The 24,316-nt window shown below is 41.3% G+C and overlaps 1 protein-coding gene and 1 long non-coding RNA gene across 2 annotated transcripts in view; one reads left to right on the plus strand and one right to left on the minus strand.

The window, feature by feature from the left end:
- The window catches only part of LOC138288093 (collagen alpha-1(VII) chain-like), a 963,348-nt gene that overhangs the window by 209,933 nt on the left and 729,099 nt on the right, over positions 1–24,316 (plus strand). Inside the window, exons 7-13 of the mRNA XM_069229319.1 lie at positions 8,737–8,897; positions 11,916–12,045; positions 14,797–14,913; positions 15,890–16,045; positions 16,677–16,793; positions 17,478–17,624; positions 20,277–20,396. Coding sequence (XP_069085420.1) covers positions 8,737–8,897; positions 11,916–12,045; positions 14,797–14,913; positions 15,890–16,045; positions 16,677–16,793; positions 17,478–17,624; positions 20,277–20,396 — 948 coding nt within the window. The remainder of the gene's footprint in view (positions 1–8,736; positions 8,898–11,915; positions 12,046–14,796; positions 14,914–15,889; positions 16,046–16,676; positions 16,794–17,477; positions 17,625–20,276; positions 20,397–24,316) is intronic.
- LOC138288094 (uncharacterized) overlaps positions 1–24,316 on the minus strand; it is a 155,845-nt gene that overhangs the window by 55,976 nt on the left and 75,553 nt on the right. The gene's annotated exons all lie outside the window — the stretch shown is intronic.

A 24,316-nucleotide genomic window follows, 5' to 3' on the forward strand; every position in this document is an offset into this window, starting at 1 on the left:
ATAAATAGTGTGTGACGCGATCGACGCACAGGGTTGCTAGGCAACGCACGTACAACCAGCAAGACGGAGAAACAGTGTTGCTTAGAAACGCAACACGAAGCTAAAAAAAAAGAGTGTAATTAAACGGGAAGAAGACCGTTATATGGGAGGATTTTAACGTGGAAACTGCAATTTCATGGACAATGTACAGTGTAAATATTTCAACTTTATAAAAAAAAAAAAGAGAAAGTGAAAGGAAGAGACAGAAATATTAGAAACATGGCAACACACTCTATAACTCCACCACCAGCATTTTTACAGCTTTCAGGTGAACCCTGCATGGCCTGGGAAGATTGGAAAGACGCTTTCACTACATATTTAGAGGCCATTGGAGGGGAGATATGTAGAAAAAAGGAAGTTGGCAATTTTAAAGCATTGTTTGGGGGTGGAAGGAAGGAAAGTTTTGAAAACTTTACCTTTACAAGACACACAAGGAGGAGATTCGGACCAAGAAGAAGATGTATATGAAAATGCCATGAAGGCGTTGGAAGAAGACTACGGAAAGAAAGTCAACATTGTAGTAGAGCGGCATAGGTTTTTCTCTTGTGCTCAGAAACAAGATGAAACAATAGATCAGTTTGTTAACAGTCTACGAAGGCTAGCTATTTCGTGCAAATTTAGATATCTGAATGATGAAATCATTCGGGACCAATTCATCAACAGGGTGAAGGAGGTCAAAATACAGGAGAAATTGTTGAGCTTAAAGAATCCGACATTGGACAAAACAGTGGGAGTTGCTAAACATATGGAGAGTACATCTCAATATGTCAAGGAGCTCAACAACACAAGTGGCACTAAAGAGCAAAACACAGTAGGAGAAGTACGATATTCCAAGAAGGATACAAGTAAATTTGGTGATAACTTAGGGAAGAGATAGGAGTGCTTCAGGTGCGGAAGTGGTAAACACTTAGCGGAAGCAAAAAATTGTCCAGCTATTAACACAGGGTGTTTCAAGTGCAAGGAAATTGGACATTTTGCAAGGGTGTGCAGAATGGTTAAAGAGAATAAGTTCAGGAAGTCGGTAAATGCTGTGAGGAGAAATGAACAGGAGAATAGTAGCACAAGTGAAGAGGAGTTGGAAGTTTTAGCTGTGGAGGAAGGGGATACAACAGTATGCACACAACTTGGTAGCAAAACCAAGGAATATAACCCGCCTAAGTTTGTTGTCGAAATAAATGGGAAGTGGATACACATGTGGGCGGACTCATGTTCACCATTCACTTTAATTGACGAGCAAATATGGGGTGATTTGAGAGACAACTAACTTAAACCCACAAATGTGTTACCGGAAGGGTATGGTGGTGGCAAACTGCTGGTATTAGGTTATTTTGATGCTGAACTTGTATTTAAAGATAGGAAAACACAAGGAAGGGTGTATGTAGTGCGTCAAGGACGATCATTACTAGGGTGGAAGGAACAGCGTGCTTTGAACATAGTGTTGGATCCTAATCATCCCGAACAAGTATTGCTGACAAAGGAAAGCAAGGAAGGGAAGTGGATAGCTACATTTCCAGAGCTGTTTAAAGAAAAGTTGGGTTGCCTCAAAGGATTTCAACACCAGATAGTTTAAAAAAAAGATGCTGTCCCAAAGGTGCACAAAGCACGGATAGTACCAATGGCCTTGAGGGGTAAATTAAAGGATGAACTTCACAGGCTGTGTAAGGAAGGGGTAATCGAACCTATTGAAGAAACGGAATGGTTAAGTCCAATAGTAATAGTTATGAAATCTGATGGCAGGATCCGTATGTGTGTAGACTTAAGGGACCTGAACAACAACATATTAATAGACCGATACCCGTTACCCAGAATACATGAAATGTTGGCCAATGTTCGTGGTGGAAAGTATTTCACGACACTGGATTTATCAAATGCTTAACACCAGGTGTGCTTATCAGAAAAATCTCGACATTTGACGTCTTTCATTACATCTGAGGGGGCGTTTCAATTTGTTAGGATGCCATTTGGCTTGGCGTCCGCTTCTGCCGTGTTCCAGAGAGTGATGCAAAGAATTTTGAATAATGTTGATAACACATTAGTGTTCCAAGACGATGTGCTGGTTTAGGGTGAAAGTGAACAGGTACATGATGAAATACTGGCAATAGTGTTAAAGAAATTGGAGAAAGCTGGCCTTACCATCAGCAGGAACAAATGCAGGTTTGGAGTGGAAGAAGTGGAATATTTGGGGCACACATTGAATCAACATGGAGTGAAACCAAAACGGAAGTTAATTGACGCCATCGCAAAAGCCCCTGCTCCACAAAACAAGGATCATCTAAGATCATTCTTAGGCTTGGCTGAATATTACACAAAATTTGTGGATAACTTTGCAGGAAAGGTGCATGTGCTTAGGGACTTGATGAAAAAAGGCTGCCATTTTAAATGGTCCAATGAGTGTCAAGAAGCATTTGAGGTGATTAAGGAAGCTATTGTGAAAGCCACCACATTGAAACCATATGACCCGAATGATGAGACTATAATTGTGGCAGATGCCAGTAATTATGGGTTAGGAGCAGCATTATTGCAAAGACATGAAGGAAGAGAGAGAGTAGTGGCGTTTGCATCACACACGTTGAAGGGAGCAGAACCAACATATTCAACCATTGAAAAAGAGGCTTTGGCATGTTGGTGGAGTGTGCAGCACTTCCGTATATATGTTTGGGGCACGGAATTTGAGCTACGGACAGATCATAAACCATTGGTAGACATTTTTACCACCGAGGGGGCTAGCACAGCTACACCAAGAATTACGAAGTGGATGTATAGGCTGCAAGAGTACACTTTTAGAATGAAATATGTACCAGGGATAAAAAACATAAGTGCAGATTGTATGTCTAGATTACCAGTGGTTGACAATGAGATTTGTGAAGAGGATGAGTGGGTGGTGGCGGACATATCAGAAGCATGTGGTGCCATAAGCCAAGAGGAATGTGAAAATGCAGTACGGGAGGATGTGCTGATGAATAAGGTAATGAAGGAGTTACCTTTGGTTAAAAAAAAAAAACGTTTGGATGTTGATATGGGTGAATTTAAGCATGTTTGGGAGGAGTTGTCGGTTATGGATGGTGTGTTGAGAAGAGGGAACAAATTGGTGGTTCCGGATGGCCTGAAAGAAAGAGTATTAGAGTTGATGCATGAAGGGCATGGAGGCATGTCCGCTATGAAAAGAAAAGTGCGGGCGGATTTTCTGTGGCCAGGGATGGATAAACAGATTGAAAGGTACGTGAGAGATTGCATAGCATGTATGTCAAGTGACAAGTCGCATGTGTTGTTAGAAACAACGATTAAGTCACAAGAATTGCCGGAGAAAGCGTGGTACAAAGTAGCCATAGATATATGTGGTCCGTTTGAGTGTTTGGGGTGTTCAGATAGATATGCTATAGTTATGATGGATTATTATTCGAAATGGCCAGAAGTTGCATTTGTGAGGGAGGCGAAATCAGGTAGTGTCATTGCATTTTGTGAGGAAATATTTAGAAGGGAAGGGTGTCCTGGAGAAATGGTTAGTGATAACGGACCACAATTTACTTCGAGCGAATTCATGAGTTTCCTCAGGAGATGGGGAATCAAACATTATAGGACACCTGTGTATCATCCCAGAGGAAATGGTATGGTGGAACGGTTTAACCGAGTGCTGGGAGAGAACATTCAGTTAGCCTTATATAACAATTTGTCATGGAAGTCTCAAATCAGGGATATGCTATGGAATTATAGAACTACGCCACGTAGTGTGACGGGTGAGACTCCGTTTGTGTTGCTGAAGGGAAGGGTACCATGCACCATGGCTGTACCTGCGTGGATGGGGAGTAGTAAGAAAAAGGTGATTAATGCTGAACAGATCAGGGAAAAGGTGAAGTCGTATCAACAGCAATATGAAGCAAGACACAATGATAAAGTTAAGAGAGAGCAGAAGGTATATGAAAAGGGTGTCTGGGTGAGAGTGATGGCAGGACATTTGGCAAGAAAGGGAGAATCTACATTATCGGAACCAAGGTGTGTGTTGAAGGGAAAGGGTAACTGCGTAAAGTTATCAGATGGTAACTGGTGGAATGCGAGGAGGACAGTGAGGTGTTCGGAGAGGGAAATTGACGATTGGCTGGAAAGGAACGAAATGAACAAGAATGAAAAGTGTGACGAAAAGGATCAGTGCAGGGGTAAAACAACCATCAAGGTTATTGAGGGACTTTATATGCAAATGATAAATGTACATTGGACTTTATATCCAATCAACAGTGTACATAGTTGTAGTTAGTTTTAGGATTGTTAGTAGGGATATGTATTAGTTAGTTTCAGGATTGTTAGTAGGAGTATGTATTTGTTTTTCTCTTTGTATGAATGGGGATGTGTTGTATTGTACTCACATGTGATGTAAAAGAACCTGGCTGTCTCCTGGCAACTTGTGAAAGAGTTCTAGAAGCTGGGAGAGTGGGAAGGCGGTTGGAGCTGAGGACAGCCGAGGATGACAGCCGGGTCGGGTCGTTTGTGAATAAACTTACTTACAAGAGTGAAGAAACGGTGTACGTCGAGTTCCTTCATTCATACTTATCAGAATCACTGGAAAATCGCACAACATTTGAATCGCAGCTGGGAACCAAGGCTGCGCCCTCCAAAGAGGAGTAATCAAATGACTTCCGAGCATTGGCTCTGAACTTGTGCCAGGACGTGCGGAATCATTGCGAAAGGAGGAAATGCATAAAGAAGTTCCTCCGGCCACTTGTGCAGGAAGGCATCTGTCCCCATCGCTTGAGGATCTGGCCTCCAGCTGAAGAAGTTTTGAACCTGATGGTTCAATCGAGAGGCAAACAGGTCTACTTGACAAATCCCGCACTGAAATTGAAGGGTTTGGAAAACCTGCAAACTGAGTTTCCAGTCACTGCCATCCTGAAGGAAGCGAGAATTCCAATCCGCAGTCGTGTTGGTACGACCTGGAATGTATTCTGCTATCAATGAAATCTTCTGTTGAAGGCAATAATGCCACAATTCTTTCGCAATCTCCACTAGGAGTCGTGATTTTGTCCCCCCAATCGATTGATGTACCTGACAGCAGAGACATTGTACATCCGAAGGAGGATGCAGCAATGAGCCCTGCGCAGGGAAAGGGACTTGATTGCGAAAGCTCCCGCTAGGAGTTCCAGACAATTGATGTGATACTTCAATTCCCCCGGGGACCAGCGACCCCCCGTTTCCACCAAGCTGCATTGGGCTCCAAAGCCCCAATGGCTGGCATCCGATTCTATCACCACATCCGGGCTGGAAGAAAAAATCGCTCTGCCATTCCAGGCATCCATGTGAGAGAGCCACCAAGATATCTCCATCTTGGCCTCCTCTAAGAGGGGAAAAATCTCTGAATACTGCAGACCCTTTTGGAGATGCCGAATCTTCAACCTCTGCAAGGCCCTGTAATGCAGTGGGCCCGGAAAAATCGCCTGTATTGATGACGCTAGAAGGCCGACTAGGTGAGCCAACGCCCTCAATGATATATTCGGAGAGGCAAGGGCTCTCCTCAACTCTTTCCTGATCAAAATCCGCTTGGTTAACGGAAGGAGTAACCAGACTTTCGTTGAGTCTATCTGAAAACCTAAGAATTCTATATTCTGCGCCGGAGCCAAACTGGATTTTTCGGAATTGATAACAAAACCGAGATCCTGGATTAGTTGGATCGTCCAGTTGAGGTGCACGAGTACCATCTCTTTGACCTGTGCCATAATAAGAATGTTGTCCAGATATATGATCATCCTTACTCCCCGTTCTCTTAAGAATTGGACTACCGGACGTAGAAGCTTGGTGAAACACTAAGGGGCTGATGACAGGCCGAAGGGAAGAACGTTGAATTCGAACCATTGGGAACCCCACTGGAATTGAAGAAAACATCTGTGCGGTGCGAAGATTGGAACCGAAAGGTAGGCGTCTTTGAGGTCCAAGCGTGTCATCCAGTCTCCGTCTCTTAACAGATCTTGGAGAAGATGTATACCCTCCATCTTGAAATGGCGATATACCATCCAAGAGTTGAAGGATTTGAGATTTAAGACTAACCTGGAGCCGCCGCCTTTCTTTTGCACTAAGAAGATCGTGCTGTCGAACCCTTGAGGGTGTGGTTTGGACTGCACTATTGCCCCCTTCTGAATGAGAGAGGAAATTTCCTCTGTGATGAACTCGCAATCTACGAGGGAAAAAAGGAGAGGGAAGAGTCCCTTGTTTCGGTGGGGGCGTAGAACTCCAACCAGAAACCCTGGACTGTTTGAAGAACCCAAGGGTCCTGAGTGATATTCTGCCAAGCTGGGAGAAAATATTGTAGTCTGCCCCCCAAGATCACCTCTGAAAAAGGGATAATCCTCATCTGAGTTGGAGGTTTCTTGATTGGAACCACCTCCACGATAACCTCTGGAGGAGCGACCACAGCCTCTATATCGGTTAGGGTAGAAATTTTGATGGTCTGTGGCACCACCCTGGTTTTTCTGATAGGAGAATCTGGAGGCCTGGTGAACACGGCCTGGAGCTCGGCCTCTGAAGCACCCGGCCCGTGTAAAAAGAGCGTTGTTAAATACCTTCTTGATGTTGGACTGGGCTTTGTCCAAAGCTGTGAAGGTAGCGACATACTTGCCCAAGATTTTTGTGAATTTGTCACCAAAAAGCAATCCATTGGCCGCAGGCCCTGCCTCATTCGTTGCCAATTCAGCCAGCTTAGGATCCAGCCGGATAAGAAAAGACCGTCTACGTTCAGTAGACATGGCGCAGTTTGCGTTGCCTAACAGGCAAATCACCCTCTGTGTCCATTGTAGTACCACTTCCGGGTCTAATGGGTGTTAGTCTCCTTAGATTGAACTGCAAGGTCTAGAATTTTTGTTTAGGGGCCAGATATGTCCAATAATTTGTCCTGGCAGCCTTGCCAGGCCCGTTCCAGACCTTTCTTGGGGTCTTTGGCAAATTTACGTAAAAAGGTAGCCATGCTGGGATCCAGCTCTGGCGTCTCGGCCACTTTCCCAGACAGAGAAGGTCGTGGGCATTCTGACCTGAGGGTGTTGCGTACGTCTTTCTCAAAACTCTTGCGCAATCTATCTTGAACGTAGAGGCCTACCTCTTCTGAAGGAACGCAGTCAGTGGAATGTGGGTGTATAATGTCTTCAGGGGAAAACAAGAGATTTTTACCAGTCGGGGCACTTATGTCAGCTGTGGAATGACGTGATTTCCGCAGCTTATTACGCGGAAGGAACTCCGCTTGCGAGTCTTCTGACTGACTTGGATGAAGAAGATACATGAAAGCCTGCTTGGGTCGAGTGGAAAGACGCCTCTTGAGGGGGGGAAGCCCCATATTCATGATCGCGCAGAACTGAGGCCACCATCTGCGCCAATATTTCTGTGGAGGAGGAACCTCCGGCGCGTTGAAGAGAGAGGCCCGAAGACCCTCCAGAGTCACCAGCATGCGCGCGAGGCTGTTGGCTGCCCTCGCCTAAAAACTCTCTGCGCCCAAAATTAGTCAAATGCTTCGTAAAAGGCTTCAAAGCCTGAATCAATGCCCAGTTCACGGAGTCTTGCACATGATAGCCCAGTGCCTCCACAAGACGTTCCTCCATTTGTTGCTCAACAGGTATTTCCTGCAGGTCTTGATACTGCTCATCCCCATCTGCGTAGTACGCCATAGTGAGATTTGATGACTGGAGGAGTTGGCAGGGGGGGAACACCCCTGAAACAGGTGAAAGAGTTCAAGAAAAAACAGCTCTAAAGCTGTTAAGCCGGCAATTTGAGAGTGGAGGGAGCCACCTGCTATTGATATACAATTATATATAAATATATATATATATATGGAGTTCCCCAGGGCAGTGCCCGTTCGTATTCTTACAGCCCCGTCGGGCGAAAATGCAGCCGTATGATATTTCAGTTTGATCCTGCCTTGAACGCGCACGTTAAGCCGATCGGAATCTACGATGCGGCTCAACGCGCTTGCGCGGGCAACAACAAAGAGAGAGGACTGTGTCCTCCTCGGTACGAGCTGCTGCTCGTATTACGGCTTGCTCCCACTCCACGCCGGTATAGACAAGGAATTAGATACTCTAACGCAAACGGAATAAATCAGAAATAAAACGCGGCAGTTATTACAAAAAGCGGGCGCTCCCATTCTAAATATAGTAACAATACATTTCAGCAAAAGCAACGCATCACTTAACTGGCTGCTGGAGCAGCAAAGAAAGAGGAAGGACTGTAGCGTTCAGGCTATTTATGGACAGAGTAGAGCCATGATTGGTGGACTGGGGCTCATGGGAGTTGTAGTTTTGAAATTGTTATATTTTTATTGGCTGCTGTGTTTGTCAGTAAAGTAAAGAGAAAGCATAATCCGAAGCCTCCGGTTCTGACATAGAATCGAGTTCTAACCCAAACCAGATAGGCTAAGACCAGAGACTGCAAATATATTGAAAGAATGTTATAATGCCTGTGTTTCAATTTAAATAAGAATTTATGTGTAACAGGTTAAAACATATTTCATTTATTAAATAATTATTTCTGATTGACCAAGCAGTGTTTTTTAAACAAAAAATGTGTACTACAAAAGTGTAATTTTTCTCACAGCACATGATGAAGGCAAATGTTTCCCTTGCTCCTGCTCACTTACAGATTAAACACCGACAACAGCCTTCATAAAGTCTGTCAGTCTAAAAACGCACTCTATTAGAACATGGGCCAATTGTCATCTGTTTACCATTTCAGCTGAGAAAATCCTTGGTCCCAGGGACCTGAGCATCAGCGAACGCAGCTACAGCTCGTTGAGGCTGACCTGGACCCCCGCCACGGGAGAGGTGACTGGGTACCACATCATCCTGAATTCGCTCTCCTCCAGTGGCCGCCTTACTGCTGATGATCAGAGACAGGTAGGCTGAAGACTCCCACTGCGCTGCCTGTAATCATGATGCCTTCTAAACCTGGTGATGATTCTCTTCCAAATCCAAAGGAGCTCTTTGGACATATTTTCCAGTTGGAAAGGTGCAATTTACTAAGCAGTATTCATATGGCACATACTTGTGTCAGGCTACCTCAGCTTGGCCGAAGACATTGCAGGGACAGCACGCCCCCTGTCCCACCCCCTTATATATAGGATAGGTGTTTAGTGTTTTTTTTTCTTTTGGCTTTTCTGAAATACATGAAACATGTGAGCGTGTTCAACGTTGTGTGCATTCTGGAATAATCAGAAACAGCAGTATTTTTCACAAAGATCAAAGTAAATAGCTTCTGTTCTGCCTACTTTCAATCAAAGTTTAGAGCAGATCTGTCCTGCGCAGTAAATGGCTTTGATTCCCAGGATTCGACCTCAGGTAGCCTGTGAGTGGGAGAAAGGACTGGGGTCCAGTGGTGAGTACCGCCACGCTCTGCAGTAGTGGGACAGCTTCCATGCATGGGGGTCAATTATTCATTGCCTCTGGCATCTTCTTAAATCTGTGGGTCTGGCTATTCTGTGGTGCATTGGTGTGCTATGCTCATCCCATCTCCCTGATGCCTCTCCACTTCATGTTCACTCTTTGGGAGAAGGTCATAAAGGGATTGCTATCACTGCATTAGTCATTTTTGTATAACCTGCATGCATCTCTGTGCATATGATGGGGAAAAAGCAGATCCTTGACAGTGTTTCCTAAAATGTCAGCTCATATGTACCTTAGCGCTTGTCCTCCTCACGCCTTGCTCCAAGGACCACCAGCAGCACCTGAGAATAGTGGGGGGCGAAAGCTAGGGGGATAGAAGCTTCAAGCAGTTGCAGCCACCTTGGCATCTGTCCGCCCGTCCTCTCCCTCCAAACCAGTGATTGGCAGTGCATGCTCAACGACACGTACTGAAGCAAACCCAGACACACCTGTGACAGGTGCAAGCTAGCAAATTCATGTAAATAACTTTTACATATTAGTTCCTTAGAGAAGCTGCAGAAACAGACACATTTACTAAACTTGGTGAATTTGATAAAATATAGTGAGTGTAAAGTTTAGGTCATATATTTTGTTGCCTGGGTGTTTCTCAGTGCAGAAGCTGAGTCTTATGACCCACTAGATATGAAAACTATCTATTTCAGCAACACCATTCACTTATCTAATATTTGTGACCTTAGAGATTGCAGCAGCTCTCATTTATTCCTTTTCTTTCTTCTGCTTCTCTAATCATGATTTACTCTCTAGTTTGCTTTCATCCTAATACTACAATGTTATTTTGCCTGCAGTTCTAGTAACCAGAGCACTGGTTTGGTTGAGAAAGTACCTAAAAGCACAAACCCCAAAGGGGCGACATAGTCTGTTTTTGACATCTTGTGCCCACTCCATGAAATGAATCCAGGACCCCCACATTAGACAATCGGAGAAGCCATTGCTTCCTGTATCGATGTCTGTATGGAGGTGAAGTGGGGGGCGTAACATGCAATATCCACAAAACAGAATCACACAACCAAATGCAACAATATATTGTCATACATGGGATTCCGTAATCCTTGTATAAATGCATCTCTAATTTCTTTATAATCTGCATCTTTTGATGCAATTTGTGACGCACTCAAGTCACCGATTATAAAGAAAAGCCATCAGAACTCAACTCTAAGAAGTTATTATAATCGAGTTGTGACGTCACAATGCTTGTGCCAGATCCAGCAGCCCAGGTGAAAGGGAGGTCAGGTCACGGAGCATAATTGAAGACGCTGTTTAAAGCAACAAAAACAGAACATCACTTTTCTTTCTTCTGCTCTATTTTTATAGCTTACAATGACAAGCAGAGAAAATATGTTTAATTTTTGCACCCCTTAGATAGAGAAAAGCTAACATCTTTCTGCATGCATCTACACATTCTGGGCTTCTGCAGCTTTTTATTAAAAAACAAAAAAATAAACTGACTTGTTTTGAACTGGTTTAATATCTGTTTGAAACAGATATCTAACAGGTTTTTGATGCATATAATATTGCACTTGATGTTTCATTTTTATTCTTAATGTTTGCAGACATGTTCACTCTTTCATATGAAAGAACTGAACACAAAGGTTTTTAGTGGTTTGTGGGAAAGGTGATGTGTGACCATGTGTTATATGGGATAAAGTTCCCACTGGCATAGATGGTTAGGATAGTGCAAGTCACCTTGGAGTTCCATAACCTTCTAAAGGAACTCTGTCTTGAGCCTCATTCCTCTATAAGGCTATTGAACTCCTCGGTGGCCTGCAATATCCTTATAATGTACTGCAGGGGGTACATTATCCCTTATATAGCATACCTAATACTGAAAAATAACAAATAACATGAGGATAAAACATACATTAAAATGACACACAAGGTATCCTTTGATGTATGCTTTAAATAGTGTTTATCACTGTTAGGTAACACTGGATTTACAAAACATAGTAATTACCTACACCTTTAAATAACCAAGTCGTCATTTTTTAAAATGTTTTTGGTGAAATTTTAATTGAAGGTTTTCAATAGCATTCTGAAGTGTAATTAAAGAATTATGCATCCCTTTTATATCATTGAGCAGATCGTTATCACTAAAGTTTAGTAGAAGTGCTCTGTGCTGTGTTACATTTGTTTACTCAGCGTTCTAATCTTAGATGATTTATTAGTGTGTTCCAATTGGTTGGGCCTCTTACTGAGAAGAACCTGTTTTTCACTAAAGTTTTCTAGTACCGAGGCGGTACTATATTTATTGTGTGACAGAACGTAGTCAGAGTGGTCTTTCAGGGAAGTTTACTTTTTATTTCACTTTGGGGTCATTAGGTTGTAGATGAGGGTTTTACTTTAACATCTTTCTTAAAGAACTGTTTTTAATTCTGGGTTGCTATATGGAACTTTTGTGTCACATCTATAGTTGTGAAAAATCAAATGTGGGATGAAGAGCTGAAGATCTAACTGTCTTTTGTGTTTGTGTTTAAGATCATATTGGACGCTGATAAGAACACGCTTCTTGTGACTGATCTACTGCCAAACACAGAGTATTCTTTCACCGTCCTGGCAATTTACGTGGATCTCATTGGAGATTCAACAACAGTAAAAGGAAGAACAAGTATGTTATAAAATGGTTGATCCAACCGTGGCTTTATAAGTTTAGGTGGCTTATTTCCTAGTGGCCAGCTTAGTCCCAGGTCACAAGTGAATGAAAGTTAGTCCTCCCGCAGCTGTTTGATGGGCCAGTTGATAAACGTCACCAGTTGCTTGACAGCTGGTGCTACTCATTCTGGCACTTTTATATTTTATCTGCCCACATTTGCAGAAAGATAACAACTGTGGTGACAGACAGTATGAGGTAGAGCAGTGGGCGGGTGTGAGGCCAGAGTCACTTTAAAACATTGCTTCTCATAGACGGAGCAGTGAAAGGACAAATCCTCAAAACAGAAGTTGAGAAGACAAAAACTGCAGAAATTCTTTAAAGGATTTCAGCCAGAGACAGGAGAGCGGTAGCCCCAGGCAGAAACACGTGAAGCGGGGGTTCTAGTATGTACTTTATGTTAAGAAAAGGCAGGAAAGAAGAAAAAATAGGTGGTCCGTATTAATGTCAAATTCCATCTGTCTCTGTACAAGTGGAAGATTGCAATCACAATCATATACTGACTCCTTTTCTCACACAACAAACAGGTATTGTTTGTTTGCTATTTTACTGTCATGTGATGTGTTTTGGAATAAAATGAACAGCACACAATGTTTTGAACAGTGATGTTTTACATATAAAACAAAGCAACATATTAACACTTGTACTGGGTCTAGAAATACCTCTTTGTTAATTTTTATATTATGCATAGTAGATACATTCCATAACCTCCATTACACAATGGTAGTCTCAAGAAGGTAAATGAAATGACATAAGAATGGGCAGCTTAGAGGGACAATATATGTTAAAATAAGGCCACAGCAGGGCAAAACCATAGATGGAAACCACAGGATTCTGCTCAGGTGGATTTGCATGCGGTCTGTTCCTTATACATTTAATGTGTGCCATATCTATAAATTTGTGTTTCTTGTTTCAGATCACCTGCCTTGGTCAATGAATTTTCTCCCTTTCAGAAATGCCTGTCATTTTCACTGTTATTCAATATTTTGCTTGGTTTAATTTTTTATGCTAGTGGTTCTTTCCAGATAATTGAATTCATTGTATATTACTTTGATTATAAATGAATCAGAGTGTTTTATGTTCTTCCTCTGGCAATTCATTCATACATGGGTCAATGGCATCCAAATGATATAATATATAATTTTGTAATAAAACAAGATTCAAGCTCTTTGGTTGCATTCCCTTAAGGCAATCTGTAAATTATGATTTACTAAATAGACTAATTTATAAATATTGTGAGCCATTTCTCATACAATAATTGGTCACCCAGTTAGATTTGAAGAATAATCAGATAAGGCTTAGTTTCTCTTAAAATAACCAATTTTTAATATTGTCACATAGATTGGTCTTAGAATATGATTAACAGCATTCACGTTTTTCCTAAAATAGTAATTCATAATCAGTAATCAGAGACTGATTTAACTTTTCTGATCATATCATCAATATTTAATTGCGTTTACATTTCAATTATCTCTAATTACTTCATTCTATTTTTCAGATAAATTGATGATTCCCCCTTATGAACCTTTCTTTTGGAAACAATAGATCTGTTTTTACAGACAGCTACCTGTTTCTGATGGCTTTTCTCGATGTCCATTTGGTTTTCGGTTATGAATTACAAGGCTATATTTATGATGAGCACTATTGACACTCAAAACATCTTATCTATACATTTCAACCACTAATTTCTCCTAATCTAGACAGTTCACCCACTGTGGAATTATGCATTTGTATGTATTATTTTTAATGTATGTATAATTGTGTTATTGTTAATATTTTGTCTATTATATTTTATTTTATAATATACTGTTGGTATTAATTTGTGTGGGATCATATTTTGTAACAACTAACCATTTCGATTTTATCGAGTTTGTGATTTTTAAATGAATGAAAGGTAATAAAACAAAGAAACAAACTTCTTGACTGCTTTTGTTCTACATAGTTTCACCACTGTACCCTATAATGCAGATTGTTTAGCTACTACGCCTCATCCAACCTGAACAGATTAACACTATATGACATATAATGTAAGCTATCAGACCACAGTGAATCTGCACTAGTTAGCCAGTGGACCACATATAATCTAACATTGTAATCACCAGCCCACATTAAATGCTATCATTTCATCGACTAGTTTATGTCATTATTTCATCCCTTAACCAATATTTACATAAACACACTACCATGATTCACAGGTAAACTTACACTTTTGTGTAAATGTACAATTTTTTGGTATTCACATGCTACAAGTTTAATTGTACTAATGGGAAGGCTAGAACTGTCGAGACTCTGCAGTCAGGGTGGCGAACTCCATACATAAAAAAACAGTATATGCCTATCTTTTTATATGCACAGTTTCTGCCACAAATGCGAAGTCTCCACAGTTGTACAATTACTGTTAATAACATTAAACTTGTAGTTTGTGAATACCAAAAAATAGTAAACTTACACAGAAGTGTAAGTTTACCTTTGTGTATCAGGTCCAAAATGTTTACAGTAAGGAGTTCACAAATTTGTACCATTTTACCTGAGAAGAACCAGTCCGTGTTTGGGCATTGCTGGATCATGAAGCCAGACCCTTAATGCCTTATCTCCAAATTGATTTGGTGTAGCATTTTTCTGGTTGTTGAGTTCCTTGTGATGTGGCATATTGATTAATAATACAAATTATTTCCCAGAGTTAAACTCTGTCTTCATTCATTCTCACAGCGCAAGTACCACCAGTAACAAATTTCAGAGTCATTGAAGAAGGGCTGTTTAGTCTAAAGGTGGCTTGGACCCCTCCATTGAGCAAGCTGGAAGGCTACAAAATCTACATTCCGCGATGTAAGTTGAGAGTGAGTGAGAGTGTGCTCATAAGCAAATGTGATAATTTGTACAAGACATCCCAAGAAGCGATACAGATGATGCAACAAACCAGAATGGACTAGGAAGAAAAAGCAGGCAGAGAATAGAAAGAGGAGGCCAGTCAGGAAGCCCAACAGAGAATAAACTGCATGGGACTAATCAACAGTGGGATGGGGCTGAGGCCAGACTGTGAATGAAATGGGAAGAGTAAAAGGTAGAATAGGAATGAACCAAGAAGACGATTGCCAAGCGGAGCCTGAGAATGGTTTAGGCCATCACAGGGGAAGCGGAACCAGACTAAGAATTGCTGGGAAGTGGATGGGATTTAATTGAGAATGTGCTGAGAACTTGCTGGGTCAAATGATAATAAGTCTGGGTAAAGGTTACACTTTTAGTGGGCTAGGAGGGTAAGGGAAACTAGCATTAGAGTGGAAACTGGCAACTCTGGAATGAGAATGGGTCAGATGGCAGTGGTACTGTGGGCTGGGTGTGTAGTGAGAAACATGGAGGGGGCTGGGGCTTTGGTCCCCGACACATTACATGTTCAGCCTTTTCACATTAATTTAGATGATTTTTGCATGCAGTGAATAAAACATAGATTGATGAAGTAGAATCTAGAGGAACTCGGGTTCTGCATGTTTCAGAGTCGCCAATTTACCAGCAAGATCATGGCACCCTGCATAATATGTCCTATGGCTAATATTAGACTTGGGAGAGCAGCTGATCAGCGAGGGAAACTCCGTGCCCATCCAAAGAGACTTTCATTGAGAGAGGTAATTATTACTAAAAAGTGGTGTAGCTGACAGGGAGGCAGTGCCTGCTTGCTGATTATATCCGAGTTAGCTCATTGGTATGCAGGTACAAATTACCAGCAATAGCGGAAACAGTGTTTGAAAACTGAGCCCACCAACATCTGGGGTGCATTGTTCTGTGTTACTTTGACTTTGTCTTTTAGCAAACCGACCTGGACTGACCTATGAACAGAACCTCAGTGGGGATATTTCCTCCCACACCATTGACAACTTGGAAGAGGACAAGGAATATACAGTCAGCATCTATGCTGTCTACCCCAAAGGACCAAGCCAACCCGTCTCCACTGCGGGCCGCACCTGTAAGTTTTTATTGCCACCTTCTGTCTTCAAAAGATACATTTTGGTTTTGCAGAGTAGGGATTTTCAGATTTTCTTTCAAAGCTCCATCATCACCTGGTTTGTGTCATCTTGACCCATAGTTCTCCCTGCATGAAGGGTTAGTCTATCAATGTGCAGATGCTTGGAAACTCATTCCAGCATAAACTGTGAAAACGAAATTAGAAATGCCAGACACTTGGGGGGTACCGCCGTGTAAAAGGCAGAGCAGGAGAAGAGGTAGGGATACAGTTTTGAAGCAGACAGACAATGGCCAGACCATAAAGCCCTTGTTTGTCCTACCCTTCACCTATATCAAATTACGTACCACAAAAAGATGGCATTGACGCCTCATACTGCGGTACCTTTCACCAACGTAATTTTGAGGATCTTTGATAAATAGCATAATGCATAGTGCTTAATTTTTTCAACAGGTAGAATATTATAAGAGATAATCAGCAAATGTGCTTTAAATAACAAGTGGGCTTCATTAATTTTTAACGTGCCAAGAGTAAGAATTTCCAGCAGGAAGGAGTGCCCTTCTCAGCTGCCACGCTTCGCTTGATGGCCTTGTTCTTTGATGCACGACTTTGACCACCACCTTTTTTCCTCCAGTGAAGCTGCTACCAGTGAAAGATCTCTCACTCCAGAACATCACCACAGGCACTATCCGGGCTCTTTGGACGAGCGTCAGGGGAGCCTCCGGGTACCGACTCACCTGGGCCTCTGCCGGTAAGGCTGTGGCATGGCTTAACTGCTAGCTGTTGGAAACCTACCTGTACACTGTTTTTGATTTTTATTTCTTATGTGTTTAAACCAAAGGCATGCTTATTTGACACTTTAACACATGCACAGACCACATTTTCATGCCTTTTATTTTTATGTAATGCATACTACGCACAAAAGCTACGAAGCCAGTTACAGCAGTAGTCAATATTTCATGCAATGACAGAAACAAAATAAAACATGGCAAAATTGTTAAATGTGTTAGCAAAAATACCATGACGTTATACTTATACTGTAATAATACAGAGTATGAAACATTTAATGTAAAAGAAAGGCCTTCAGCCATTTTCTGTCTTGCAGCAATGATGGATTTCTTGTGATTGCTCACTCCTAGAGGTTAAGAGGCTAGAAGCGAAAGAGAATGATTGTGGCACGTCAGCCATATGACCTTCAGAATGAAACCAATGAAAAAATGCCAGTATAGATACTTTTAACACTCATTGCATCATTTACGGTACTGAGAATTTTAATTTAGATTAGATTTCACAGAAAGGGGAGGTCGAAAGACAAGAAAAGCACATCCATTGTGTTAAAAACATTGGGCGCTTTTTCTGTTTTGTGTTAAAGAGTAGTATGTTTTTTTTAATGCAGTGTTCTAAAAACATTCTCTTACTGTTTTCTTTAATACAGAAGGAAACATTCAAAATGTTAACCTGGGTGATGCCTACAGGGAATACATGATTCAGGGTCTCCACCCAGACACAGAGTACACTGTCACCGTCAACCCCATTTTTGTGGACACCGAGGGCCCGGTAGTGACTGCAGTAGCCACCACATGTGAGTAACAATAGTTGCATGAAAGGCAAAGAGGTAAAAGGTAGCGAGGAAGAAAGTGAATTTAAAATGTGCAGTGATATTGTTTCATAAATATCATACAAGTCATGGAGCAGAGATAATTTTTTTCAATTTTCGCACCAGCTCCTGACCTTGATGATATCAGATGGAATAGCACAATATGCTGTTGACCTAAATAATGCATCATTCTATCTTTTAAAACCAATCTTCATTGAAAACTTATGAAGGTGGGTTCGATTTTGAGGTATTTTTAATGACCATAGTGTCAGATGTATCAATTGTTCCACACCAGTAGTGTTAAGTCCGCCGTATTATTACAACGCCTCCATGGTGGCAGGCTGTTTCACCCCGGCACAGCTGCCTCTGTCATGGAATGATCCACTTAGTACCAGAAATTCCACCATATGTTTAAAGCATGGTGGAATTCCCTCCCTCATGTCTTGGTCCTTGGCAAGGTGTGGGACGCAGTGCTAGTACTCATAGCTAGCATTTGTGTCCATTTTGGGAGAGACCGCCATGCATTTTATGGCAGTATCTTGTAGTAATAGCACAAATGAAAAGGGCAGTGACCAGTTGGCCTTGATATTACAGATGGAGTCAACTGCTATGTGAAGGACACATTGGTGAAGCTGTAGTAGCCTCCCCATCAGATTGTCTTCTTTCTTCCACCTTCATGGTGTGGTGGTGAAATGCTGAGAAGGGCGGCTGGAACATCTACTGATTTTTGATAGAAGTCTTGTTACTGTTCTCTAAAATAGGTTGCGTGACATGGTCATAAATAGTGATTACTATTGGTGGTCGCATTACGGGCTGGAGGGGAAGAATGCTTAGGATGAGGCAGAAGGAAATGACCGGGTATAGGGATTTAATTGGCCAGATCCTAAAGGCTCAATCTGAGGGCCTGCAGCGTGTGTGCTCTCTTTGTATTGTTATTGGAAATCTAATAAAATGTTCTTATAAAAAAAGTAACTTACTAAAACTAGCAAAATAAAAATGCATTATTATATGTAAGAGATCAGGTCCAAAGTGCATAAATCACAGTTGTTATAATGCAGTCAACAAGGGGTACAAGCAGCAACCTAGGGTAGATATTGCTGCAAGGGAAAGATTCTTAATTTCACATCCTGGTCCCTATGTGAAAGCACTCTACAAGTGCAAGGAGTGACCTGAGCACACACCCACAGTCAGGATGATGAAAATATAAGTGGGGATTATTCTTGCCATCACTTGATGTAACGAACATCTGCATGCTCCGCATAAACTATCATATTCTTTATTCTTACAACACAGCGTAGTAGGCTTCTGTGAGTGCTGAAGTATTGATTGATTCAATTTGTTAAAAAGTCAGTGTGACCATTAGTTCTTTCCAATGCAATCCTGTTGTTGATGGTCTCACTCTGAATTTCCCCTATTCCATGGCATAAATTCTAGTTGACCATGCCTTCTACTGAATTAAGTTGCAGATTGTGTTTCTGGACTTTATACCTTATCTACCAAGAACTAAATGCAAGAGAGGTTCTATTGAGTAAATCAAGCTATGAAATAAAGCAATAGTCATTAAAATCAGTTCCTAGATATGTATAACTAATTGTAAATTTCTGCCTAGCAGTTCATTACGTTTTCATGTAATATGCCATCAACTGATTCATACACATGTTTAACTGGTTACTTGAAACCCCATTTGGGGTGGAAATCCTTTCCAGACATTGTTCTCAAAAACTGCTTATGTGCGCTCAGGCTAATACAACATTGTGGATCTGAAATTGCCTAACATTTTTGGACTGGCAAGAGACATTTGCCTCTCTCAGCAGTTTATGTTCCAGAATCCTCTGCACACTGATAGACTGGTCCTTGTCATTTAACTCAAACACAAGGTATTGACAAACCTTTTAAAGATTGTGTATAAGTGTGAAAAGTCCATAAATGACCATGTCACATAGGGCTAAATGTATAACTGCACAGGCTTCACAAGGTTTGTATTTTGCCTGCTTGATTAACACCCAAGTAACACATATTTGTGGTTTGATCCCTTTACCCAAGATATTGATCAAGCAGGGTGCACCCTAATGTGCACCCCAGTGGCCTACAATAGGCAGGAGAACACAAACAGGTTTAAGAAGTTTCCAAGAAATCACACATCCTGGGAAGCAGTGTGTTTGCATAATTTACTAAGAACCATAAAATAATTTGTAGATGAGTTTTTGAGAATGGAAATTTTATTGATTTGGAACACTTACGTAAAGCATCCAGTAAGCCCTGAAGTTTCCAGCTAAAAAAAAAGTTCCAGAATAGCACTGAAGATCCTTTGTTAGATTGATCATTGGTAACAGCTTTTCAACGCGGTGTCCTAAGTGGAGACTCCTGACCCCAAACTGGAAACTCCAAATACCATAGTGAGATGGGAGAGGTCTGGTAATAGACATTGAGGACAGATGTCACAAAGGACATTTTTGCACCTCTGAATTCAATTCATCCCTATCATATGTATAATTATTTTCTGCCAATTAGGCTTAGTAAAATTGAACCTGTACCTGATCGTTGAGCTACTACTTCGAATTTGAATTTCACCAGTACAACCTATGTTTATGTGGCAAAACAAAGATCAATAGTGATAATGTTATTTGCATATTTCAGTGGCTTCCAGTGCTGTGCAGAGCCTAAAAGCAACTGCAATCACCATCAGCACAGCAGTGATCGTGTGGAATGCAGTCCCTGGTGCTACAGGCTATCGACTGGCATGGGGACCCACCCAAGGTATTTGTTTGCAAATAACACTTTAAAAAGTCGTAAACAGTAATAAAGGTAAACAACATAAAGTCACCCTGACCCTGATTACCATTAACTTCCAAATTTTCTTTTGTGAGAAGTAAAATATTTCTCCGTAGGGTTTCTACCCTCTCAGCAAGGTAAAGTAGAATGATGCTCATTCCAGTTTTTCTATCCTGACTCCTCTTCAGCCCCCATAGGACAGGTGAGGGGCATGTAGTCCAAACATAGTAGCTGATATGATATACAATCAGTTTCTCTGGCACAGAATGTTTTATTTCTGGGATTTGTACAGTTTATGGTTAAATGACTGTTATCTTCTGGCCTGTGTATTCCACCCCACAAGATCAAAGAGGCAGGTGGGTGACATGCCCTTCCCCAGAGTCATTCTTCATAACACAGTGTCAAAGTGTATAGCTAGTTACACAATACTGTCACACACTATGCTAGTGTTTGAAGCGGAGCATGATAAGTACTTAGGGGGCATTTAAGAATCTGTTGGTATAAAACTGTGTTTGATGTTTGCCAGGCAGAGAATGTCATTCATTAATCATGTATGCTGTGCGTGTCTTGGCAGATTGGTGATTGTATCAATGATGTAATTTGGAATGTCATCAGCGGTGTCATCAATGATGTAATTTAACATGTTGTGAATAATCTGATATTTGAGGCAATCAAGCAGTTCATGGTGGGGGCTCAAGTTATTGTTAGCTCTGCAAGTTGTGAATTTCAGTGGTTCTTTGGTTTTTAAATGTTACTTTTATCTTATTTCAACATCTGGCTATAACCTCACTTTAACCTTTGCTTTTTCAGTGAATTTCAGGTTTTTTTAAATGTATGCTAAGCTCTCATTACTCTACCTAACTAAAACGTCACTTTAATCTTTGTTGTCTTCAGTGAAAATATATATCTACACCTATAATTTCATATATTCAGATTTAGCTATAAAAACATAGATATAAAATCAGATGAAAAGATTTTAAGCAAACAATACTGCTTTGCTAGGAAAGATAGTTGAACAAATTAATGTGACATGGAAGGTACAGTGGGCCTTATTTATACTTTTTGGTGCAAAACTGCACTGAGGCAGTTTTGCCCCAAAAAGTTTTGCACCGGCTTGCACAATTTTTTAGCACCAGCTGGGCACCATATTTATGGAATGGTGCAAGCCGGTGCAAAGGGTAGGCTAGCTTGAAAAAAAATAACATTAGGCAGTTTTGAGTCAAAATAAATGATTCTGACCAGATTAGCATCATTTTTTGACGCTAAGGGGCATATTTATACTCTGTTTACACTGAATTAGCGTCATTTTTTTTAACTCAAATTCAGTGCAAAACTAACTCCATATTTATACTTTGGTGCTAGACCCGTCTAGCACCAAATTTATGGAGTTAAAGTCATTTTTTGGAAGTGGAAACCTACCTTGCCTTAATGAGATGCAAGGTAGGCGTTCCCGTGCAAAAAAATGACTCTATGGCCTTAACACCATATTTATACTCCCATGTAAAAATGGTGCAAGGGAGGGAGGAGCAGTCAAAAAATGGGGCAAAGCTTACTTTGCCCCATTTTTTAAGACCTGGGTCATGGCAGGTGTTAGGGGACCTGTGGCCCTATTTCCATGGTGGAACACCATGGAATAAGCCCAGAGGTGCCCTCCCTAGGCCCTAGGGGCACCCCCACCCACACTAGAGGGACTGCGAGGATGGGGGACCCCATCCCAGGTAAGTACAGGTAAGTGCATTTTATTTTTGAAAGTGCCATAGGGGGCCCTGAAATGGGCCCCCATACATGGCACCGGGTGCAATGGCCATGCCCAGGGGACCCCTGTCCTCTGAGCTGGCCACTGGGGTGGTGGGCATGACTTCTGCCTTTTCTAAGACAGGAGTCATGTGGCATGGTAGGTTTAGCACCATAAAATGACGCTAATCTGGTTAGAGTCATTTTTTTTTACTCTAACCTGCCTAAAGCCATTTTTTGGTGCTAAACCCTCTTCTTCTATACTGCCAGCCCCACCGACTAAAGTCATTTTTTCAAACTCTAGCCTACCCTTTGCACCGGCTTGCACCATTCCATAAATATGGTGCCCGGCTGGTGCACAGAAATGGTGCAAGCCGGTGCTAAACTTTTTGGTGCAAAACTGAGTTAGTGCAGTTTTGCAACAAAAAGTATAAATAAGGGCCAATATTTTGTAAGTTTGCGCCACTTTTGTGTCATAAAATGACGTTAATGCGGTGCAAAAAAAGTTTAAATCAGGGCCTTGGTGCTAGATGGGTCTAGCACCAAAGTATAAATATGGAGTTAGTTTTGCACCGAATTAGAGTAAAAAAAAAATGACACTAATTCGGTGCAAACAGAGTATAAATATGCCGCAGAGTATAAATATGCCCTTAAATATGGCGTTAAGGCCATAGAGTCATTTTTTGCACGGGAACGCCTACCTTGCATCTCATTAAGGCAAAGTAGGTCTCCACTTTCAAAAAATGACTTTAACTCCATAAATTTGGTGCTAGAGGGGTCTAGCACCAAAGTATAAATATGGAGTTAGTTTTGCACCGAATTAGAGTAAAAAAAAATGACACTAATTCGGTGCAAACAGAGTATAAATATGCCCCAGTGTATTTTTGTTTCTTCTGTGTCACCTCCTAGTAGCATCTATGGTGGCGGGGCACAAGACAGGTGGCGGGAAGGGGGGCCACGGCAAAAGCACTGGGGTACAGCCCCAGTCTGCTTCCCCCCTAGAGACTTCAGTGCTGGCGACTCATTCACTCTTCTCACTGGTCATTCAGATATTCATTATCATTTCATCCTTCCTATCACAGTTCATACAATGTGAAGATGATTCAGGACTTTACACAACTGTGCTAGCCCCTGCAATTTGAAAGACAGATGAGGCCAATTCAATTGCCAGATGGAGACAGTGCCTCACTCGTTCCTTTCACCTCTAGGCTCTGTTTTGTCTCTGTGCTCTATGCTTTCTTACTTCTAGTTAAGTTCCCCTTCTGTTTTTCTTTGTTTTACATGTTTGGAAAATTGCATTTGGTTTTTCTATTCTTTTTTATAGGCTGACCCTTGTGGTGCAGCCTGTTGCCCAGAGGTCTTCCATTCATTTGGAGTGTGAACCGAGAAACAAAGGGCCTGGTACTACTTGAAATGTGCTGGTTGGTGTTTGTGCACTAGTCTGAGGTCTCCCGTGTATGTTTTTGATGCTATCTTTGTTTAGATAGTTTTATATGAAGTGCCTATGCAGCATCAGGACTGGTTTTAAACCTCAAGAATAGATGAGACAATGCGACCCTAATATCACCCCTAACACAAATGAAATAATAGCATTTCATAAAATAAGCTCTCTGGAGTCAGCAGCAAAATGTAAGCCATGAAGATTTATTAAAACTAATTCAAAGTGCAAAACAGAAGGCACAAATAGTAGTTAGCCAGCATGCATATCAAATCTGAAAAGGGAATTAGTCTAAGGATCAATAAAATACATTACAGAACATGAGATGAAGTGAAGATTCAGAATACAATATTCTAAGTCCTAAACATGAAACAAACCAACAAAGGTTCAGTCTCTAGCTTCAAGGAGTCATAAGACAGGCTCACCATCAAAATGTACCATTTTGTGTAGGCAAATTTACAATAAGGCTCACAATAGAAAAATATACAAAAGGATTCACAAATGCAAATTGTACAGTCAGAATAAGGTGAGCAGAGCTCACAATACATAATTATACAACATCACCTAATGCCACCATCCTAGACTATCTGCTAACTGAATATTTAATTGTCATATTCTGACTTAGTCATCTGGTACAGCAGTACCAATCTAGTTACACAAATAATGGAAGTCTCATAAATGAATAGGCCGACAGTGTCCTAAGCAGGAAGAGCCTTGAATGTAACAAAAGGCT

Source organism: Pleurodeles waltl, chromosome 4_1 (genome assembly GCF_031143425.1).
Source record: "Pleurodeles waltl isolate 20211129_DDA chromosome 4_1, aPleWal1.hap1.20221129, whole genome shotgun sequence".
Classification (NCBI taxonomy): Eukaryota; Metazoa; Chordata; class Amphibia; order Caudata; family Salamandridae; genus Pleurodeles; species Pleurodeles waltl.